At 41.5% G+C, this 22,115-nt stretch overlaps 1 protein-coding gene across 3 annotated transcripts in view; it reads left to right on the forward strand.

Annotated features, from left to right (window-relative positions):
• Positions 1–22,115, forward strand: part of ets1 (ETS proto-oncogene 1, transcription factor) — a 44,073-nt gene that overhangs the window by 11,613 nt on the left and 10,345 nt on the right. For 2 of the 3 annotated variants that reach the window (XM_004075863.5, XM_078929745.1), the window contains exons 1-3: positions 10,859–11,289; positions 21,176–21,295; positions 21,814–22,014. In XM_004075863.5, the coding sequence (XP_004075911.2) occupies positions 11,223–11,289; positions 21,176–21,295; positions 21,814–22,014 (388 nt within the window). In that variant the 5' untranslated portion in view covers positions 10,859–11,222. Of the gene's footprint in view, positions 1–2,626; positions 2,775–10,858; positions 11,290–21,175; positions 21,296–21,813; positions 22,015–22,115 lie in introns of those variants that run through there. The other variant, XM_011482903.4, reaches the window with a different exon arrangement.

Consider the following 22,115-nt stretch of genomic DNA (forward strand, 5'->3'; position numbering starts at 1 on the left):
ATGTTGGGGTTTTGAGGAGCTGTGATTTAACAGGAGAGTGTGTAAACAAAAGCATGATGGGAAGTCAGGGGGGCTCATATCACACCAACAGTCCCGCCCACAACTTAGAGGCAAATTTCTAATGAACTATGTCAGAGAAAGCAACAAAAGTTTTTGGATTTTTGCTAAAAATGGCATAATCCTAAGTAAAATCCACTGGGGACACTTTTACAAAACATCACAAGTTGATCAGAGTGGGACTTAAAGTAAAGTTTTTAAGTCTTGTTTTGCCGTTTTAAAGTTTATCATTTTAAAATACACTTGTATGATTTGCACTGAATTAAAGTTATTGTTAAAAGTTGACCTAACAAACAAACAAAAAAAAGCCCTGTATAGCTGTACTCTGGGTACTTTGTAGTTAAAACCTTCACAAATGTTGGTGTTTCTTTATTTAATATGGTCTTACACTAAAACTGATCAAAAGTAATGTTAAAGTGCAGATGTTATCTTTGTTGCTATCACTTTTGCTATCGGTTCATAATCCATAAATCATCTATGTGGCTCCTGTTCTGCCTATCTGACATTCCTCCCTTGCTGTCTGACCTGATAGGAGATAGCAGCACTCCATGAAAACCTCACGAAAAGCCCTGCAAGCCGGCCCCTCGGATCCTCTGGTCACATTTGCAGTCCATGAAGCTGGATGGCTTCTGATAAATGCTGCTGCAGCTTAACAGGGTCTGCTTATCAGATTGGCAGTTACTCCGTCTGCCAGGCTGTCAGATACACACGTGACATATAACATATGAAAGTCAAGGATTGCTCTTGGCCTTTTTTCCATTGCAGATAACAGATTGCAGTGGGAGAGCAGTGTCTTTGAAAATCCAGGGAAAATATTAGCCAAACTCTTGAAACAGTAGATATCATGTTGCAGTTTGATGAATGATAGTTTTGTCCTCTGACAAATATGTCACTAGAAAAGACTGTATACAAAGTTCACTATGGAACCCATAAGAAGCATACTGATTTAAGGCACAAAATGCCTTAATCCACCTCCAATAAAAGTTCTGATTTGCTAAAGAATGGCCAAGTGGCTATCTTCCTCCCCACTCTCTCTGGTACCCACCCCGAATTGTATATCTCCTTTGGCTCCCCAGTCAAGTGCTGACTTTAGACTTCTCCTCCTTTAGTTCAGAGTAATGCTTGAAAATTTCTGTGATAAGCAGAAAGGAAAACATACTGAAGATAAACAGAATGAGCCAAATTTAACAGCAAGGCTTATCTGTATGTAAAAAAAAACAACGGAAACGGAAAAAAGTGTTTATTTTTTAATTTAAGGTTATACAGTTAGCCCTAGCTACTTGACCGTCATTCCTTAAAACTATTTATCGGACAAAAACCTTAGTTTTTATTTAATAAAAGAAAGTAACCAATTATGTAAGGGGTGTTTTACTTATTTTTTTTAGCAACAGTTTGAACATTTAGGATGACTTTAATGCCTTTCGAATAAATGAAAATAAATTAATTAATTGATTCCAGTTTCTGTTTAATGAATGTAATCCACTTTTCTATTGTGTCATGATAAGGTATGGCTTATTATTTATGCTTTTCATTGATTGATGTTTATTTGAGTAAGATAGATAGGGATTGATGGATTTAAAATGTAAACATACATTTAACAGTTTTTAAAGACCCCACTGGTCCAGGAAATACTCTTCAAAGAATGATAGACAAAAAATGCAGCTAGTATGAGTGTGTTTCAACTTAAAGACCCTCTCTGATGAAAGTCGTAAATTTTGTGTTTTAAACATGTTCTTGTAGCATTTTTCAAAAGATGGAGGATATGTATAGAGAAAATTAAGCTTAAACTAGCATTTCTGAGTATTTCTTTATTCAAATAATTGTAAATCAGGAGCAGACAAAAAAAATTAGTTTGAAAAAGAGCATATTTGTGACGTAGAAAATACAATTTGTGTGCATTCACTTGCAGACAAATGGATTCATGTACGTCTTTGTTTTCCTTGTTTGAGCTGGAATCTGGATCAAAACTGTACAACTGAATAGTTCCAATTGCTTGCCATTTTTGTTGCACCGGTAACGTTAGGTTGGGGGGTTTGAGGGGTCTAGCTAAACAGAGTGAACAGAACACTACAGGAAGGGGAAGGTGGGGGCATGGCTGCTCTGCGGCAACGATCCATCCATGACTCAGGCACATTTCTAATGAATTACTGCCGCTCTGAAGGAACTACGTCCTGGAAAATTACACAGGTTTTTTGGATATTGGGTAAAAACGGCATAACCTTATTTAAAAGAGGACTGGGAACAGCTGATCAGAGTGGGAATTTAACAGAAAAGTAGTTTTAGCCAGAATTTATAAAGGAAACTGGATGAAATCTAGCTAAATGATGGCTGAAAAGCTAGCTGAAAACGGCTAAAAGTTTGTCTGAAATCCAAAATTTGACTAAAATAACTAAAACGGACCCTCAAATCGAACTGAACTCAAGTTGAAAACTGGCTACAATCTGTTTGAAACTCGTCGGGAAAAGTTTTTCTACGTGTAGGAAAATATTCTTCTCTTAAGTTTTAATGTCATGTACTTCACTTGTCAGTTATTCACGTTATATGAACACGCATGTGTTTTTGTCTCTAGAGACAGGATGGCGGTGTGGCAGTGGGCCCTCAGAACCAGCTTTCAGGCGTGGTCCACCCCCAGCACCAGGTTTACCCTTCACAGCCACTTCTTCCACATGACATACCCCTGCAGGAGGTTCCTGATGGACATGATGTTTGTCCCACAGGTAAGAAACACAGACTGCTGTATCTCACATGTCAGCCATATTTGGACTTTGATAATATTGGCTATGTCCCAATTCCTCCACTACTAAATACATAGTGCACTGTATAGTGCGTTTGCCATTTTGTAGTGCTGTCCAAATCTACAATTCCAAAATCAAGTGCCCTAGAAATTTCCCAGAAGTCTCTGGGAAAAACCAGTTTGTATGCTCACTAGATTTCCACAATGCATTGCGTTTAAAGAATTTTTGCAAAGAATATGTAAAATATCACATTTTTTATCGTCAGAACTTTATGAATTAATAAATGGTTGATGCAAAACATTCATATCAATGAAATTTTCACTTTGGCGTCATATTCGCAGTTTAAAAAGGAAAAAAAAAGTAGTGAGCATGGTGTCTGCATTCCTCTAAAATCCAGGGCATTAGATAGTCCCGCTATATAGTGTTTTAGTAGTTAGGGATTAGGGTGGGAATTCGGACATAGCCATCTTTTTATGGTTAACCAATCAGTGTCAATTTTTATTTTAATAATAACTGTAAACCCGGGGCTGCACAGTGACACAGTGGTTACCACTCTTGCCTCACACTAGAAAGCCCTGGTTCAAATCCCGGCTGGGACATTTCTGCGTGGAGTTTGCATGTTCCCCCCGTTTCTCCCACAGTCCAAAAACATGCTTCATAGGTTAATTGGTTCCTCGTAACCCTTGTGCTATCCTAGGCACTTTAACATTGGGAGTTGGGTCATCTAGACCCACTAGACAGTGCTCTGAACCTTTTTTCTTCAATGATGATCTTCACTGGTGTCCATAGATTCCATGAAATCTTTCCACCTTTATCCACCTTCGTCATGGTAGGGAGAACACGTCAATGTAAGGGTGGGGTCATCTAAGATAGCACAAGGGTTAAGTATCCCTAGGTGAGCAAAGCATGTGTGAATGTGTGTGGGACTGATTGTCTGCCCTGCGACAGACTGGTGACCTATCTAGGGTGTACCCTGCCTTCGTCCAACAGTAGCTGGGACAGGCTCCAGCAACCCTGTGACCACAAAAAGAAAACAACAGGTTAATAAAATGGATGGATGAAATGTAAAACTAAGTCACAAAAGCTAGTAAAACTGCACATTTATAGTAGAAAATAAAAGCACTGACCTTAATTGGGAGGGTCTTACAACTTCAAATCTGCTGCAAACCTCTAGTTTAACCCTTTAATAACAAAAGATGACAGGTTGTCGTTTAGCCTACAAATTTGTCTCCCTAACAGGAAAGTTTCTTCAGTGAAAATAGGCATACTTTTCATGTCTCCACAACACATGTCACACGTGCAGAAAAACATTTGGTTTCAACTTGGCCTGCTGTTCTTTATCTGCAGCAGAGGGGATGCTGGTTAGGCTGACCCTGAGGGCAATGCCTCTACCAGATACACCTCCTTGATTTCTCTATCTTTTTTTGTCAACCACATGTGCTGCGTTTTCGTGTTTCCAACCCTCTGTTTCCACTTTTTCGTTCATTGTTTTTAGATTAGTTCTATTTAAAGCTGGAACATTCCTTGCAGAGCGTTTGCCTGTGTTTGACTCTGGCCTTTTCTTGTCCTCAAAAGTGATTGATGCTGGTGGACTGGGACACACGCCATGGGAGGAGGGTAGGGTTGCAGGGGGAGTGAGGGCACAAACCTTGTTCCGTCACCTCCCTGAGCTGGATGCTGGGGGCAAGACAGTAGGCCAAAGGGCGGCCATCTTTTTCCCAAGCCTCCAGTTTGGTCCCTGGAGAGGCAGTGGGGGCCTGAGTGAGAAAGTGCGTTTGTGTGCGTATGCAAGTTTGCAACTGCACAAGAGGGAGTCAGAACTTGATGGGATTTGCTGATGTTTGTTGCCAGAGACACACTCCTTTGGAGCCCTCACTTCATTCCTCCCCAGCGCTAAACTGTTGACGTAAACATTGCTGAGTGGAAAAAAATGACCGAGCGTTGACCTTTTTTCCCTCGTTTGTCTCCTAAATTCATGCCGTTTGCAGGTCGAAGAGGGTTTCAGACACCTGGAGATGCTGTTAGAGTCATTTAGATCCTGACATTGGTATTGGATGGAGCTACTGGGGTTTCTGCGCTCCCATGTTAAGTCGTTATGAGTTTCAGTTAACCTCAGAAACAGCAGAGGAACCTCTGACAGTCTCCACACTCTAGAGCTGTAGCTTTGACTCATTTCTCTGAAAACAGACAGACATCAGCAGAAATGCGTTAGTCTTGAAATATGTCAATATTCTTTCTCAATTTGCATATGAGTAAAATGGACGTATGAGTGATTTTAAACCACTTCAGTGAAACAGCTTTTATTCCACATTGATAGGCAGCATGATGTCTCTCTTTAACCCAGACAGAACCAAGAGTTTCCTAAAGCCAAACCTTTTATGAAAAATTTAAAAGTTTTGTACGAAAACAGCTGTTTTTAAAACTTTTAAAAGATTTAGAAACTAAATAATAAATGTTCATTTAGTGTTGTTCTGAAACCTGATTAGATTCCCTTAAAGGAAAATAATCAATTGCACAATGGAATGGAATGATTTAGCATTTCTAGGGGTTTCTCTCCTTCTGGTATTCATGTACAGTAACTCCATTCATAAAATTCATTTTTTTAAAGTCAGTTTAAAGAATCTTTTGCTTAACTTTTCTGTTAAAGTTAGTGTTTTTTCTGTAAATGCAACTTATCAGTGGTATTTAAATGTGTCTATGAGAGAAACATGAAGTACATAGCAGATGGAGATGTTGGATGTAAAAAAGAAAAAAAGGGACTGCATGCTTGGCTCTGAGCCTAATGTCACACACTGTGCTTCCTGACAGCAGCCATGCCACAGCGGTGTTTACTCTAGCCCGGCTTTACTAGTCACTTGCCAGCACTCACACCAAAAAAGACATGTTGTAAACCCCCTTGATGGAAATTCTTCCATACGTGTGTGCATGGGAAAATGTGTACGTCTGCGCAGTCTCACCGAAATCCGTGAGCAGACATCGCACACATTCGTGCACACTCCACCAACATCCTGCAGAGATGCACACCCCACGTATTCATTCATTAAATTCACACCCTGCTCTCTGGTGTGTATTGTATTACAGCATCCTTCCATTCACTGAAGCAAACACACACACACACCGTTGTGAGTTCACTGCAGATTCAAACGTGCACTCCCATTTAGGACACACAGACGCAGCTGTGATCTGGCACTCGGGGACCATTGGCCTGTGTTTTATTTGATGTGATTTGACAGCTGGACAGTGGGAGGAAGCTGGTGGAATACAGTTGAAGGAGAGAGGATGGATCAGGAAAGTCACAGAACTGCATTAGTGGGAGGAGAGGAGTGGAGAGGAAAGGAGGAGGATCTGAGAAGTGGAGTCTCGAGTTGGTCCAAGAGAGAGAAGAAGGAGGGGGGGGGCTTCGCCTCTGATGAGGGGCACGTCCTCACGGGCGCAGGCCCATTTTTTATTTCTTAAAGTAAACAGGCAGCCTGCTGGGGTCTGGGGGGTTATGGGAAAGGAGGAAACAGTGATGCTAATCAGGCCAGTGCACACTTCCCCCTCTAACAATATAACAAAACAAGAGTTAAAACACGGAAAAGCCACAGACAACAGAGAAGGAATAGACCATGCAACTGCCATGGTTTGAAGCTGCACAATATGATGATAGCGCTGAGACAAGGGCGTTAGTCAATAGACAGAGGAAATAACTTCTCTGTCACCTTTAGTCAACACATGTTGACTAAAACGTTTGTTTTACCAACTGGACTCATTCTCTACTAGCCAAAGGCCTAATATTTGTTTAAAAAATAAAATACTATAGTTTAGATGTGGAGATTGTCAACCAAGAGCCTCTTAGAGGTAATATGTAAAAGGATAAAAGAGAAAAATAACATAGACCAGGCATTTTTGTTTTTTGAGGTAACAACTCTAGAAGACTTGCCTTTGCAAACAGCTAAAAGTCTTTAGGTGGAAAACTGTTCTCCCTTTTCCAAACATAAAAAAATTCCATCCAATCAACCAGTCAATTCTTTAAACTTCCTCTTCTTCAAGTATAACAAGGTTTTGTTCTTGTCTGTGTTGCGTTATGCGATGTTCCTCTTGGTGTGTGCAGTGACTAATGAGAAACTCCAGTAGGAGTACATGCTGTTCTGAAAGGCATGCAACCGGTGACCTGTGATGATGCAAGCCGTGCCAGCTCATTGGGAAAGGCAACTCTTTATTAAACCTCAAGAGGGACCTTTTATTGTTTCAAGGTTTTCTTTTTTTTTCTGATTGTCAGCTGTAATAAATATGCACAATTACCATTTATCTATTTATGGAATGGCTGGGTTCTGTACTCAGCCTTGTTCTATCCTGTGGTATTCAAGGCCCACAGTAAAAATGAGAATATATCCATATAAAGTGCTTTGAAGCAACTAAAAAAAAAGCACACAGCCATTTTGTGTGTATTTGCAGACAGATAACTGAGTCCACTTAGAGCCACTTTCCTTTGAGAATCCCCGCCGCCCATAAAGCACAGCGCTTATGTATTTAATGAGAAATAAATGTGAACAGCAGCTTGTTGCATTGCCCCTCTCAGCTGTGAGGCTGCAACCTTTTTTTTTTTGGAGAGCGCTCTGCCAATAGTAAAGAGAGAAGCTGAGATGAAGAGAGGGAGGTCTGGGAGGCAAAGAGCCTCGGAGGGGGGTGGGGATAATTGAATTATCTCCACAATAGAGTGATGGGGGGCACGTGGTGCCGCTAATGGAGGAAGAGATGTCCTTTTTAGCGAAGCTAATTGTTCAGAAAAGAGCTGAGCCTTTGTTCAGGGAGGCCCTGCTACTTTCCCAGTGCACTTACACGTGTGCACGATTCAGAGCGGCGTGCCCGCAGACACACGCTCTCGGGAGGCACTTTGGAATGTGAGGCACACGGAAGAGACTCACATAAGCCCAAACACTCACACACATGCAGGAATCCAGTCCCAAGTCAGCGTCTGATCTCAGCAGGGGGGCGTCCAGCCTGTGGCACCTTCACAAAGAAGCATCCAGCTCAGAGAGAAATGACTGAGCTGGCAGACAGCAGCCACAAGGACCCACTGTTTTACTGTTCCTCTGTCTGCCTCGCCTTTTTCTTTGCGTGTCTGTGTTCGTGCTTGTCCTTTATGGTAAACGAGTGATGATATGCTAAAGGCTGCCTATTCACAAAACATGCCAAATCCATCTCATCATAGTCTTTGTTTTTTTTTTTGTTTTTTAGTCTTTGAGCTGAATGACACTCTAATTTTGGTCGTCGTTTCACAAAATGTGCGGTAAAAAACAAAACAACTAAATTCTGAAGATTTGGAGCAGTCCAAACTCTCGCAACGTGCTGCGAGGGCACCAACATCAAACATGAATGTCTCTTGACAGCTGCATAGATTGCTCCAAATCGAATAACCTTTCAGTTAACTCTGTGAAAAGTGGCAGGTGCAACGGTTACATCTTAGAATTGTAGAGAAGCAGGCAGCGCAGATGTGCCAGCGAAAGAAGCTCAGCAGCCAGCAGAGATGGGAGAGGGCTGCTTCAGCACTGGCTGCCATACTCAAATGAAAGAAGGCTGCTAACTGTCAAAACCATAGAAACAGATGGAAAAAAAAAGACAGAAACCTGACTTATTTGAAGTGAAACAAGTGAACTCTTGCACATATGTCGCTGACACGGAATGGCCTTTCTGTGAGACAATTAACGGTCGCTTTGTCTAAAGAGCAAATGATGCAAGAGTTTCAACATTCTTATGCTTATATTTGCTAGTCTTGTGCAAAAACGTTTTTGATTTCAACTTTCTCATCAGTGTTTCCTTATTTTGAACTTTCCGTGATTCTAAAAAAAAAAAGTGTTTGCAGCAATGTCAAAAGAGATAAGTGGTTATGTGCAAAAAACCAAAAAAAAAAATACCCTTAAAAAAAGCAGTTGGTCTTTAACCCCTTGATGCCCATTGATGGAAATATGCATCAAACCCCTTCGGCTCCAAAATGACCTTAATTTAGCATCTACTTGAAAGCAAAAACACGAGTGATTATTTTTTTTTCATCGCTGGAAATAAATTCAGGCGGCAAAGGGTTAAAACAATCTGGAGGTTTAGTTAAGTCTTTAAGATTTCTGCTTGAATCATTCAGCCAGAAAGCCTGTGAGAAAACAGACTTTAGTTGCAGCCTTGAACAGGATGACTTTGGGTTAAAGATTAAGGATGAATGGAAATTGAGTTTTAACATCAAAATATGCTTGCCCCCCCAAAAAAAAGAAAAACTTGGTTTTTAATGCACAAAAAAGGAAACTCGATAAATTGGTGCCATCATGGGTATTAGTAACACTGTTAAACCCTAAATGACTGCCTCAAGGCACTGAAGGACCATGGCTGTCCTTTCAAGAACAGATACCAGGGAGTTAATTACCAGAAAACAAAGAGGGTCAGTCCGAGACAGCGGACAGAAAGGTTCTGTTCATCCTTCCCTTCTTCTCCTCCATCAGCCCCTCCGCTTTGCCCCTGGTGGGGTGGCTCTTCTCACCACAAAACCCACCATCACTCCTCCCAGATGAGGCTCATATCAAGGCAATGAAACCTGATCTGGGGCTGCTAATGGAGCCAGTGAAGTACTGCTGGTTTAAAAATCCATGTGTGATCAATATTCCTGGCTCCCCTGTCTTCTCCCTGATCCGCACATTCAGATATGCATGTATGTAGGAAATTCAGAAGGATCATGTGCATTTTTGGGCGACAGTGATGTTGCTTATAGTTAACAGACAGCAAATCATATATGAAATGAATCAAACCCTTTGTTTAAGTGCTGGATAAATATAACTTGGAAGTAAACACTAATTCATTTTTTTTTTTTTTGCATTTGTAAAAAGCAAAACCTAAAAATCTGTTTTTACGTTTTTCTGTTGCTATGGGAAATGTTTCCTGATGCCTTAGAGACCAAAAATTTCTCTCATCTTTATTTTTCTTTGGAAAAACAAAGACTTCTTTTGGTTTCTAGCTAAACTTGATTGCTTTTCTTATTACTGATTTAAAAAAAAAAAAAAGAAATTCTGTAAAAGTTTTACTTTGTTCAGACTTTCATTGATTGTCTGAGTCCCAAAAGGGTCTTAGCCAGACTTTTTAAAATATATTCTAAAGTATACATTGCATTTTTGTGCAATCTATGACAATTCTTGGATTAAAACCAAACTGTTTGTCACACCATTAAACCAAATCATGGAAAAAGTGAATCGCTGAATCCCTATTGCATAACAGTATGTTTACTTAGAAATTGTCTAACATGTTCGTAAGAAATGGTTTATTATTTTTACACCAGGCTTATTCTAAGTCCGCTTAAAGGTTTCTTTCTCTGTCATATTTGCTTATTAGCAAATTAAAATGAGGATTTTCTGAATTGTTTTTTGTTAACACATATTGAATCAAAACAAAATCCTGACCAAAAATCGAGTTTTGAACCAAATCATAGGAAATAAGTGAATCGTTGCATCCCTACATTCTGTTGCATTAGAAGCTGCACTTTTGCACTCTCAACTGACACCGCAGCAGGAAAACAAAAAAAAAAAAAAAAAAAAACTAGACGTGGCAGGCTTTATTGATCAGTGAGAGGTGAACAGGAAATACTCTGAAGTGTTTATGAGGATGAGTTACAAGTTATGAGGAAGGCTGGGTCTGCATATGGTCAGTCTGGACTCTAGTGTCAGAGAAACCAAACGTTTTGGGGGAAACATTTGAAAATACTGTTTGTCCTGCTTTTCAGTCAATAGAGTGAGGCAGTCTCTCCTGTCTTTTTCCTATATTTGGGATGCTTTCAACATTTTTAGGGTGCTTCCGTGTGTAATGTTGATTTGTTTGAGGGATTATATGATGGAATGACTCAAATAGGCTGACAAATGTAATTGCACTCCTTCAAAAACTCCAACATCTTTTCAGGATTACCGCATCCCTTCTTTAAAATCTTTTTTCTTCTTCCCCCTTTGAGGGTGGGTGGGGTCGGCATGGGGATGGGGCAAGGGAGGGAAAGAGGGAGGGAGGGAGGGAGGAGGGGGGTCTTTACGATTGAATTGTGAATCAACTGACAAGTCTGCTCCACAAACCCCGCCTCTACTCCCCGACGTCACGCGATAGCCACGCCCATAAGCAAAGACACGGAGGAGTGAGTGAGTGTGTAAGAAAGAACAAGGAAAAGCAGAGTGTGTGTACAGCTGAAAAAGAGAGATAGAAGTTGTCAGAGTTAGTTTTAGGAGCAACTAGAAGGGAAAACAATTACCAAAGTAGAGAGTTTAACCGGAACGCCTTAAATAAGTGAAGATTTTTTTCGCTCGTTTTGAGTTTTTAGAGCTGTTACAATTTAAAAAAAAAAGGCACGCGGTGTTTTCTTTTTTTTTTCTTCCCCTCCAAGTCTTTTTTTTAATTTTATTTTTTTTATATTTTTTGAGCCACGCTGATCTGATGGTCATGACGGCAGCGGTCGATATGAAACCGACGTTAACAATCATAAAGGCTGAGAAGATGGACGGTGAGTAATCCCACTGACTCTTACAGCGAGGGCTTGACTTGACAGACAGATATAGATATCAGGAGGCGCGAGCATCCCCGCTCTGAGGCGCGCGGCAGGCACGTTGCTGACACAGTCGGTCACGCCGTTAATTGTCGTCAATTAGATGTGAGGCGAGGGACATGACGTCCTGATCACGTCTCTGTGCCAGTAAAGGTGTCGGTTGCTCAATATCGGACAGCACGCAAGAGAGGAAAGAAATGCTGATGTGCCGGAGGCTTTTCATTCCAGTCACACAATAACCTGCAGTTAGTGAGTGGTGATGATGAAGATATTACTTTTTATGGAGGAGATCATCATGCCACAAACAAACAAACAAAACAGTGTTTGTTTGACACTTTTTCTTTGCACTGCCTGTAGTTTACCAGCATGCTTTACCTCCTCCAGAGGGTGAAACGGACTCTTTCAGAGGTTGAGGTGATGAATCTGCACTGCTGAGGCTTGCCTTTCCATCTCATGCTGCCCGGAACCCTTGGCTTGCTTCAGGGGCAGTGACAAGTAAAAGCTGCACCTTCAGAGCTCTAAAGCTTTTGCATGGTTTCACTTCTCTTTTTCTGTTTTTTTTTTTGTAGTTTCTCATATCCACAGCAATGGCACAAAGATTTGCATTTTGCAGCTTCTTTTTATATGTCACCCATTCACCTACTGTAGGCTTTTGCAGATCAGGTGGCTTTGAACCTCTTAGCAGCGCTGACACATCATGGAAATCTGATACTAATTGCTCGCCTTGACCCAACTAACGGGCTGTGAGTCACCACATTAGCCACTGTCTGTCTACCTGCTGTCAATAGCTGCAGAATACAACGTCATACGTTCATATCTTTGGAAATCCTGTAATTCTGCTGACAGCTACTACAAAGTCACGAAAGTGCTGCTCTGTCTTGCACAAACATTTAGCATTCTAACACTCACTTAGGTGCACTTGGGCATCAACGAGTAGTTCACAACCTCGTCTTTATGGTCTCTTATGTGCACACACGGTTGTGCTGCCAAAAGTTTAGAGCTTTTTTTCTTATCCTAACCTTTTAAAGACATGACAGCCTTGCAGGTATGTGAAGAGCTGTACCCTGCACTGACAAAGGCCAAAGAACAGAAGTATATTTGCTGCTATGCAGCTGTGTATCTGCTGGAAGGAACAACTCTCCCAGCAGACGTGGCCGCTCTGCTTTTCATGGCACCGTGGGAAGTACAGCTGTCACTCCCCCCCCCCCCCCCCACTCTCTTTGGAACACCTGCATCTAAATAGCCTACTGTACTTCCATGCATACCCAACTAACAGGCTTAAATGGTTCCAGCCCACCTTACTGTACTGTTTGTTTTCGTTTTGGGACAGAAGTGTAGCCAGTGTCGGCTTACTCAGGGCCTGTCCTCGCTCTGCAGATGAAGTAATTCCTTTCAGAGCGCTCACACACCGTCAGGGTCGAAGGTGCAACCAAACAGAGCTTCTAATGTTCCTTCAAGCTGTTGTTTCTCTGTTACAGTAGGCCATTGCTGGCACAGCAGTTAATTCATGGTAACCCTGACCTTCATGGTTTGTTAGTGAATGCATCACATAGCCATAACAAAACCCAGTTCTTCAGCTTTACAGTGAGCTGAAACATGTAGGCCTCTTTCAAGAGTGTCTTACCAAGCAATCAAAGCAAACTTTCATGCAGTTGAAGATGTAATCCTAAGGAGACAAGGTGTGTCGATCATTTACAAGTCTGTTTTTTTTTATGACTGTGTTGTCCCAATTTCACTTTACTTTTGTTTTGTCAGGCTTGAAAGTCGGGGTTCAGTGCCTGGCAGGAATGTTTGTGAGCATGCCCTGCTGGGTGGCATGCATTGAAGCAAAAGAAACAGCTTCGGGGGAGTCTGACCTTTATCTTGTCAAAATACTGCAGTGTTTTGCAACTGATAGATTTTGGGTTTCTGTAAAGGGGGTCTTAAATAGCATCCCCTTCCACACAAGCCATATTGCACAAAGCGCTTTTAGGCAAACTTGGAGACTTTGAAGAGTGTCCCAAAGTCAGTGCTTCCAGAATGGAGCTTTGGAGAAGGAGTTACATAATCGTAAAGTTTTAGCTGTAGTCTTTTTGTGTCAGCACTACTCTGGTAGCACGGTGCAATAAATGCTGATGTTTGAGAGTGCATGACTGGCTGGCAGCTGTACAAACACTGTTGGGGAACTGGGTTTCTCTCGATGTGTTCCGTCACTGAGTCCAGGCCAAATGGATCCGACGCGTCAGTTTTTTGTCAGAGGTTTGTCACGCCAAACCGAAGCCAGTGTGGTTATCAAAATCAAAACATCAGTGGACAAAGTAGTTCGGTCCATTATGCTGCTGTAATTGTGTTCAGTTGTCTGGGCCTACAGGGCAAACAATTTGCCAGCTTCTTCAATAGACCTCACTGCATTGGCTTGACAGACGATTGTGTAGGTGTCAATGAATTGATGGTCTGCGTGACTCAACAACAACAACCCTGTTTCTTTTATTTTTTTGCAATGCAATGCACTTTGTCTCAAGGAAACTTTTTCTGTTATTGATGTTCCCTTTTATTGGTACTATTCTGAACCATCATCTACTTTGCCGCTCATGAAAGAAAGAAAAAAAACATAATATGATGTGAATCTTTTATCAAACCTTTCCCAGTGGCACGCCCTATTTTTTGCGTATAAAGCTGAGTCATAAACTAAGGCGCGCCAGCAGCATATACAAGAGTTTGCTTAATAACAAACATCTGTTGAGAGATGAGCTGAGGAATCACCACGTTTGGTCAATACGATGACAGTGTAACAACTTAGAAAGTGGCATTCAAAATGTAGCATCTGGTTTTAGCAATTGTTCTTCTACAGTTAATAGCACTCAGATTAACACGCCTAGATATTTTACTCTGGGGGAAATAGAACGCTCACATATATTATTATTTTTTTGGTAAGAGCCAGTGTTTTAGTCATTCACCCACCCTCGAGCAGAATTCACAATAAATCTCCACTCCCTATTCCCCTTTTTTTCCCTCTGTTTCCATGGCTTTTAGTTGGCCACATGGAGACTTCTCACGCCTCCTTGATGTGGTATTTGGTGGGTTTCTGGTGATTCCACATTGTCCCATCACCAGTCAGCTTGTAATCCCTGAGTCATGCCACTAGACTCCTGCTGCACCACACACCACTGGCTGTCCAAATGTGTTTCAGCTTACTGGATCCTGCTCTTAATAGTTAACTAACTTGCTCGACCCTACCTGAAGTTGTTACCCACACATTTACTTACTTTCAAATTTTTTTTTTTTTTTAAGATTTTGCTCTACTTATTTTTTTTTTCTGCTCTTGTGCTATGACCTTACATTCAAGAGCAGCGCTTCCTGTGAATGATAAGAAAGCTAGGCTGCTACAGAAACTCGACTTCTGTGAGATACATCAAGCCTCCTGGAAGATTTGTGTCAACACTGATATCTAGCTGTCCAAATTGAGGCCATACAACACACGTTGTTTGAGGGTTTGCTCCAGATCTTCTTCTTTTTTTTTTCCCTGTCTTGTTGTACGCCACCTGTTCTTGAGTCTGTATGCAATGCATGCTGGTTTTGTAATCAGATGAATAAATGGGGCAAAGCTGCTGACTAAATGTGGATCAGACCAACAGTATCAAGGCTGTACTGAGTGAGGCTACATTCACATGAACCTTGTTGTGTTCCACAAAAGGTCTAATCTTTAAATCAGTGTTTTTTTCTCTTTTTTTCCATCCTAAAGATCTCCTACACTTCTCCAAAAAGTTCTTTCATAAGCATTTCATGCACAATGAGCAATTGCTTATGAATTTTTCTTCAAATTTTCGTCTTTTACTGGGCTGTACTAGTTAGATGTTTATCGAATCAACCATGGGTAAAATGATGGGATAGCAGGCAGTTATACTTTATTTGGGGAAAAGGGAATAAACGAAACCTCTCATTGTGTTTATTTTTTAAACTTTCCTACCTTTCATACCTTACTAGAGACACACAGTATACTCCCATGAAGTGTGTGATTGCTTCATGTGGCAACAAGGTACTGGGTAAACCATGAGTCATGGAGTGGAATTTTACAAGATACGGTCATTATGTTCATCATGACCAGTCACATTGTCTAAAGAAGCTGCATGCTATCCCCTGAAGTCCAGTCATGCTTTGATGATATGAGTCACAACTTGTCTGCTCTTGATTGTGTGTGTTTTGAAGAAAAGTCCACATATCAAATTAGGATAATGGAAGAGAGATGTGGTCAGGTATTGGACTTCATTTTTACTCCAATTAGCTACAGAGGCGACACTAAGCCTAAAATAGAAATCCAATTCATCATCCAGAGCTGAAACCATCTTGCCACTTAGACCGCAAGTCATTTTTGGTCACATTAGAGGAAAACAAGAAAGCTGTGAGAAGCACATTAGTGATTGTAAAACAGAGGTGGAATGTGAGGCATGCAACATGAAAACAGTGTGGTCTGCAGGGAATTTATTTATCAAGTATCCATCTGTGGAACATAGCTTGCCTTCAAACAAGCAACCCTCTTTTGTGTATGCATGATATATAATTAGACCCAGCCATTACATGACTTACATGCATACACGTCAAACCAGAGACTGGTTGGGGGGCATGAGTGTGAGTGAATGGGTTTCTCTATTTTGTCCCACACAGTTCACACTTGTATCAGCAACCTTGTTGTGGAATGTATCCGTTTGGACTGAAAATGTGGCAGGCACCATGTTTTGTGGAAAAAATGCAACGTGGAGAGTAAACTGTTTGTCAGATATGTCTTGTGTTTGGTTTAATGCCTAAACAGTCCCCCCAAAGCATCCCATGTCTGTTTATAACAGTGATGGAGGCAATGGGTGGGGGCTGTTGGGGGTGGGGCTGCTAGCACCACCTACACTCTGTAGTATTTCGCTTGCCTGTTACTTACCCTCTCCGTCCCACTATTCTAAGGTCCGATAGGGAAACCATGGAAATCACTCAAAATTTGTCAGTTTTCAATCCCTACTTGTCTCGAGGTAATAGAGACCCTTATAGCTAAAACTGCTATTGCACATTGATGTTGCTCAATCTGGAATACTTGAAGCCTCCTTAAATGTCAGACATTTTTTTACATTGCTCATGATAACAGAGCAGTCAACCTTGAAGGCTGTTAAACATTGACCAAGGACCCAGAGGGAACTTAATTGTTTTTCACTGACAATTCTAGAGAAAAAAGAAAAGGAAAAAAAAAGCTTTTTATAAAGTTTTTTTTAGCTTCTGTTTCTGGCATGGACCATTGGCAACACAATGTCCTATCAAATGCTGAGACTTTGGCACGAACATTGGAGTTAATGCACTTTCACATCATAAGCTAATACGATTTGAGAGACTGAGGGCTAGGAAGACAGAAAAGGCAGCTATTGGGTATCAGGCTGACTTATTGTCTGCTTCAGTAGGCAATATGTCTGTAGTGCTGTTGGTCCTGGACATCTCTATTTTCACTGCCAGCGACAGATGTCAGCACTACTGGCCTTGTCCCATACAGCTGCCAAACACCACCACAGGCTCGTGTTTCTGGCCAGTATACCGTGGTTGGGATCTTAGAATAAAAAGGAGTGAATCAGCAATGTTCTGGGTAATGGTGGGAGTTTTTTATTGTATTTTATTTTGGCGTTCCACTGGATCACCTAAGCCCTACATTGTCCTGCTTTGATGAATGGTTTGGTTGAGGTTTGACATAGCTGCATCATGTTGTCTACAATTGTGTTGGTGATTCTTGGCATTGAGATGGAAACCTAAATATTCTTAGACCTCTTAAAACCAGACTGCCAATCTATCCTTTCCTTGTTGCACTGCAGCACTCAGTAGCCACTTTATCGCCCAGTGGCACTGAATAGAGCCCCCTTTATGCAAGTTGGGTTTATGAACTTGCCTTCCCTGAACAGGGGTCCAGATATAGATCTCCATCAAAGGCTGTCTCAGCTACCACTGTGAGCTCTTGTCTGATGTGGGTAGACTGGCCTGTCTTTAAAAACCCAGCTTAGGGCTGCCACAGACCTCCCGTCTTTTTCCCAGCTGCTTGCAGGGATAATGTTGATATATACCTCTGTGAATGTAAGGGTAGTTATAAAGGCCTCAGTGATTTCTATTAAATGACCCTCGCCTGAACCCACAGTTCACCTCACTTCCAGCAGGAAGTTGCAATCAAGCCACAAAAATGGACACTCTTACACTTTAAACCCACACTGAAACTAAAGAAGTGCTTTAAGAGTAAAAAGTGTCACTCGTTTATATTTGGGTATATTCTTTTTTAACAACCAAATAGATTTAGTCCTAAGTTTGGTCAAAGTCTACTTGTTATTTTTCTCAACACACCCATTTGTTAACTCTGCAAAGCTATTTATAGCTTGTTCATGATAGAAAGCATATTGTTCCTTATTTGTTCGGTCTGGTTGCCTGCTCTGCATTTTACATTGCATCATTCTGAGGAGAGGCAGCAGTCCAGGCTTTATGAATGAACTGAGCCTTCGGCAGAGGCTGGGAGATGGCACTGATCCCATTGTGATGTCACTCCAGAGACGAAAAGAAGAGAGGGAGCTTTATGACCCCCCCCCCCCCCCCCTCCATTCATTTGTCTGCTTCTGCTGCTTCTGTCTCACAATCTTTGTGCCCAGCCCTGGTTGCTGCGTCCTGTGATGGGCTCATATTTCAAGTCGGTGACTCACCAACCTCTTCAGTCACCCCTCACCCACCGAAGATGCTCCCTTGCTATCTTCCCAAGCCTACCTTGCTCAGCTGTGCCTGTTTCAGACCAATGGGCATTTTCCCCAGCTACCAGACTCCAGATTTCCCACTTGCACTTTTGCATGGTTAATGTTTTCTGTTTTTTAAATAAAAATTGTAAGGTGTCAAGTATGCCCTAAAGAGAAAATACCATGTGATTATGACAGCAGAGCAATGATTTAAACATCAGTGGATGGAGAAACAAAAGTCTCATGCCTGTTTGCTATAGCAAGGCTGAGTGGCTACTTTCACCTCACATGTAGACTAAACATGAATCGCACTTAATCAGTGACTCTTAGAAAAGACTATTTTATTCTTTCTGTATTATTAGGATAGGTTTGCATCTTGCAGCTTCCAGACAAACAATCTTTAGACTGTGTCTCGCTGGTGAAATGTGAACGCCATAATCTTGTCTGCGATTTACACTCTCTCCTGTATTTTGTGAGCTAAGTGGATGGGACTCTTTTTCCGGACAGACCCGCACCGTCTAATGTGGAAAGTGATGACTTGTTGATGCTTTAACTCTCGGTGCACACTGACCATTCTGCATCTAATGGGACTCACAGGCATTGAAATCGTATCAGGACTTCATCATTTACCAGAGATCCATGCTCGCTTCCCTCCCACTAATGGATGCACATTGTACATTAGCACTGCCACAGATAACTTTCATATAGATCATTCACCATGGAGACTTCTCTATTATCACTTTGCTGTTACATTTAGGGAGTGCCTCTCTGTAATGTTGTGCCCACTGTTTTAAGATGCAAGAAAGCCATGCATATTCATCTAGCTGAAGAGTCTACATATTTTGGAGGGGAAGAATTTTTCTGTCACCTAACCGTTTCAGAAATTTGCTTTGATTTGCTAAAATATAATGGGGGTTAAAAAAAAAACAACAACCCCACTTCAAACCATTTTTCACAATTTTCTGTTAAAAGTGCTTATTGTTTGTTCTCATACTGTATAGTGTTGAGTGTCTTTGATGGAGGATTTAGTGCTCAAGTGGGTTCAAGTCTGTGTGGGCAACTATGCTGGGGCCGGGCTGATGAAAGCTGTGGTGAGGGAGGGGGGTAAATGCTTCGAAAGTGCAGACAAACTCCACTCCATCTAGCTTAAATAAACTGCCACCTTTTTGCCCCTGCCTTTACATCAAAGTGCAGACTGAGCCCCAGTTTCATCTCAGCTTGCAGCTCTTGTGCTACACGAATGTTGCTGAACTGCCAGTGCTACTTAATAGAAAAGTGCAATTGCTAGATGACAAGACTAAGGTTTTTTAGGTTGAAATGAAGATAAATGTTCAGTTTGGGTGCTACTTTTCGTGTATTCCAAGTTCTTAATTTTGAGTCATCTCAATAATACTGAACTAATCCATAGCCAGATGCTTTGCATAACTTTATATTAATGTTTACCATCAATCATTGCCTTGCTAAGATTGGTTGAATTTATGTTCACAAGTGTACAGAAGAGCGACGTTACTACTGGGCAAATTGAATTGCATGAAGAAGCAGTGCTCTTTTGTACTTCGTCTGTAACAAGTCAGTCTGTAGAGCGGCTTCTTTCGTCTGAGACATGCACATAAAAAGACCCAATTTCTTAGCCAGACAGACATGGGCTACTTGGGCGAAGCTGGGACAGCTGCTGTGCATTCCAGACAAGGTCATGACATTAGTGAGTGGTAAGAACGAGCGCGGACTGAATTCTGTCTCAGTGTACTCCTCTGATAAAACCTCCAGCTACTTGAGACGCCAGGACATGAGTTTTAGGGATGGGGATGATGGTACTTTAGGTTGTGGGTCCCGTCTAGCTGCTTTCCCAGCAGCCTTGTTGGGACTTTCCTGAATCATCCAGACAAACCTAAAGATACTTTTGATAGTTTAAGGCCTCACGAACATTTGTGTGTGCTACTCAAACACATCTTGTCATGTAAAGTATGAAAAAAGTGTCAAATGATCCTCACTTTACAGAGCTTCTTCTCATTTCTTTACAAGTATTTTTTGTGAAGTTTGTTTATCAGTTATCCATTCTGATCTCCATTGCTTGAGGGTCTTTCCCCCTCTCCCTCCATTGTCTCACCTCCTTTGCCCTCTTATCCCACACATTTGCAGTCTGTTGGATCTAATTAGATGAGTGCGAGTCATCAGGCAGTGTTTAAGGCCATCAAAGGGGGCTTTGTTCCCCACTGGGTGCCCACTGGCAATGAGCAGAGAACAGTAACCCCAGTGTGCGATTGAAACCCTTGAGACAGCCCACCCCCTAACTCCTTAAGCCACCCGCCAGCAGCCGATGCGACATCATCACCCCATTCCTTGCCCCTTGACCTGTCAGCATGTTTGACCCAGTGCTTGGTCTTGTGACAGTGGGATCACTGTGTTGGGGCAGCATAGTAGGAGGGATAGCAGGGGTCACAGTTTCACCGATGGGCAGGCGGCCTCGGTCCCCCACCCAGGATGGAAGTCTAGCTGAGACAAACGTTTTGTAAATACACCTGCATGTCAGATGGGGAGGATATGCTGAATGATCCTTGTAGTTTCAGACACTGAAACCCTTTTCAAAATGTACGGTGTATTACGAAACTATGTTTAAATGACCGCTTCTTCAAATATTTCAATTACCTGCAGTAGGGTTTGAACATTGTTTTCGGTTGAAAAATGTGTTTGCATCCATTGTTTTTGAATAGATCTAATCCAAAGCTGTGGGCTCGCCCTTTTGAAATGGATTGCTTTTGATACGGAGGGGTTTCTGTCTAGACGAACTGTAATTGTTGTTTCATGTCGTCGATCACGGAATATCTAACCCCGTTGATTTTTGTGTGTCTGTGTGTGTGCATCAGTAGGTTTGTTTGCATGAGTGTACTGGTGTGAATGTCTATTTGAATTACATCCACAAGCCCCTCTGTTTCATATCCTCTCAGCTAAGTTTCCATTCTGTCTGGTTCATTGGCATGAAATACATTCCAGTTTTCTGGGCTTGTTTGTTGGGTGCATTTGCGCAGTCTGTTGAGTTAGCAAATCAATTATTCATATCTTAGGAAAACAAATCATTTGTTGATAATCCACAGAAATAAATTTGAAAGTTAACAATTGCAATTCGTGTTTTGCAGATCCAGAGTGCGGCGATGTGCCCTTGCTGACTCCAGGAAGTAAAGAGATGATGTCTCAGGCTCTGAAGGCCACCTTCAGCGGCTTCACAAAGGAACAACAGCGACTGGGAATTCCCAAAGGTAAAACTCTTAGCTGCATGTGTTCTCATTAGTCCATGTTAACATTTCCATTGAGGAAATCAAAAGTCGTCGATTAAGCGTGAGCCTGAAAGACAAGCTCAGTGTTTCACATGGCAGGAAAGCACATGCTTTCACATCACAGCTGAATCAGAGCAGTCAGCAAAGAAAAATGGAGGATGCACTCAGTTAGTGACTTCCAAACTTCTAGATTTGACTCACAAGCAGTCTTCTAATATTAAAATTGGACGTAAGCTTTTCTAAAACATGACTTTTATGCGTCAACTTGCAGTTGCGCAATAGTTTAATTGATGGCCACAGTTTCTCTTTTCTTCCCTCCTGCTCTTTAGTGATAGCTGAAGTGACATTTTGCAAATTCTGTTATATAGAGATCCTAGCAGGAACTGTTCACACTCTTTGTCAATCTCAATTTTAGACGAATTTGCTGCACAAATGTGTACCAGTTGTGTTTGAACTCTAGTTTTTACTGGAAATTAAATAAGCAAACAAATCATTTTCAGATCCCAGACAGTGGACAGAAAACCACGTGGCTGAGTGGCTAACATGGACAGTGAATGAGTTCAGCCTGAAGAATGTGGACTTTGATAAGTTTGTCATGAATGGAGCCAGCCTGTGTGCAATGGGGAAAGAGCGCTTCTTGGACTTAGCTCCTGACTTTGTAGGCGACATCCTTTGGGAACATTTAGAAATGCTTCAAAAAGGTAAAATGACTACACTGAAATTGAAATATTCCACATATTCGCTGAGAATTCTTTTCATTATAAAACAATTAAAAAAAAACTCTCAATGCAAAATATAATTA

The sequence above is a fragment of the Oryzias latipes genome, chromosome 13 (genome assembly GCF_053564925.1).
Source record: "Oryzias latipes strain Hd-rR chromosome 13, Olatipes_Hd-rR_3.1".
NCBI classification, from domain to species: Eukaryota; Metazoa; Chordata; class Actinopteri; order Beloniformes; family Adrianichthyidae; genus Oryzias; species Oryzias latipes.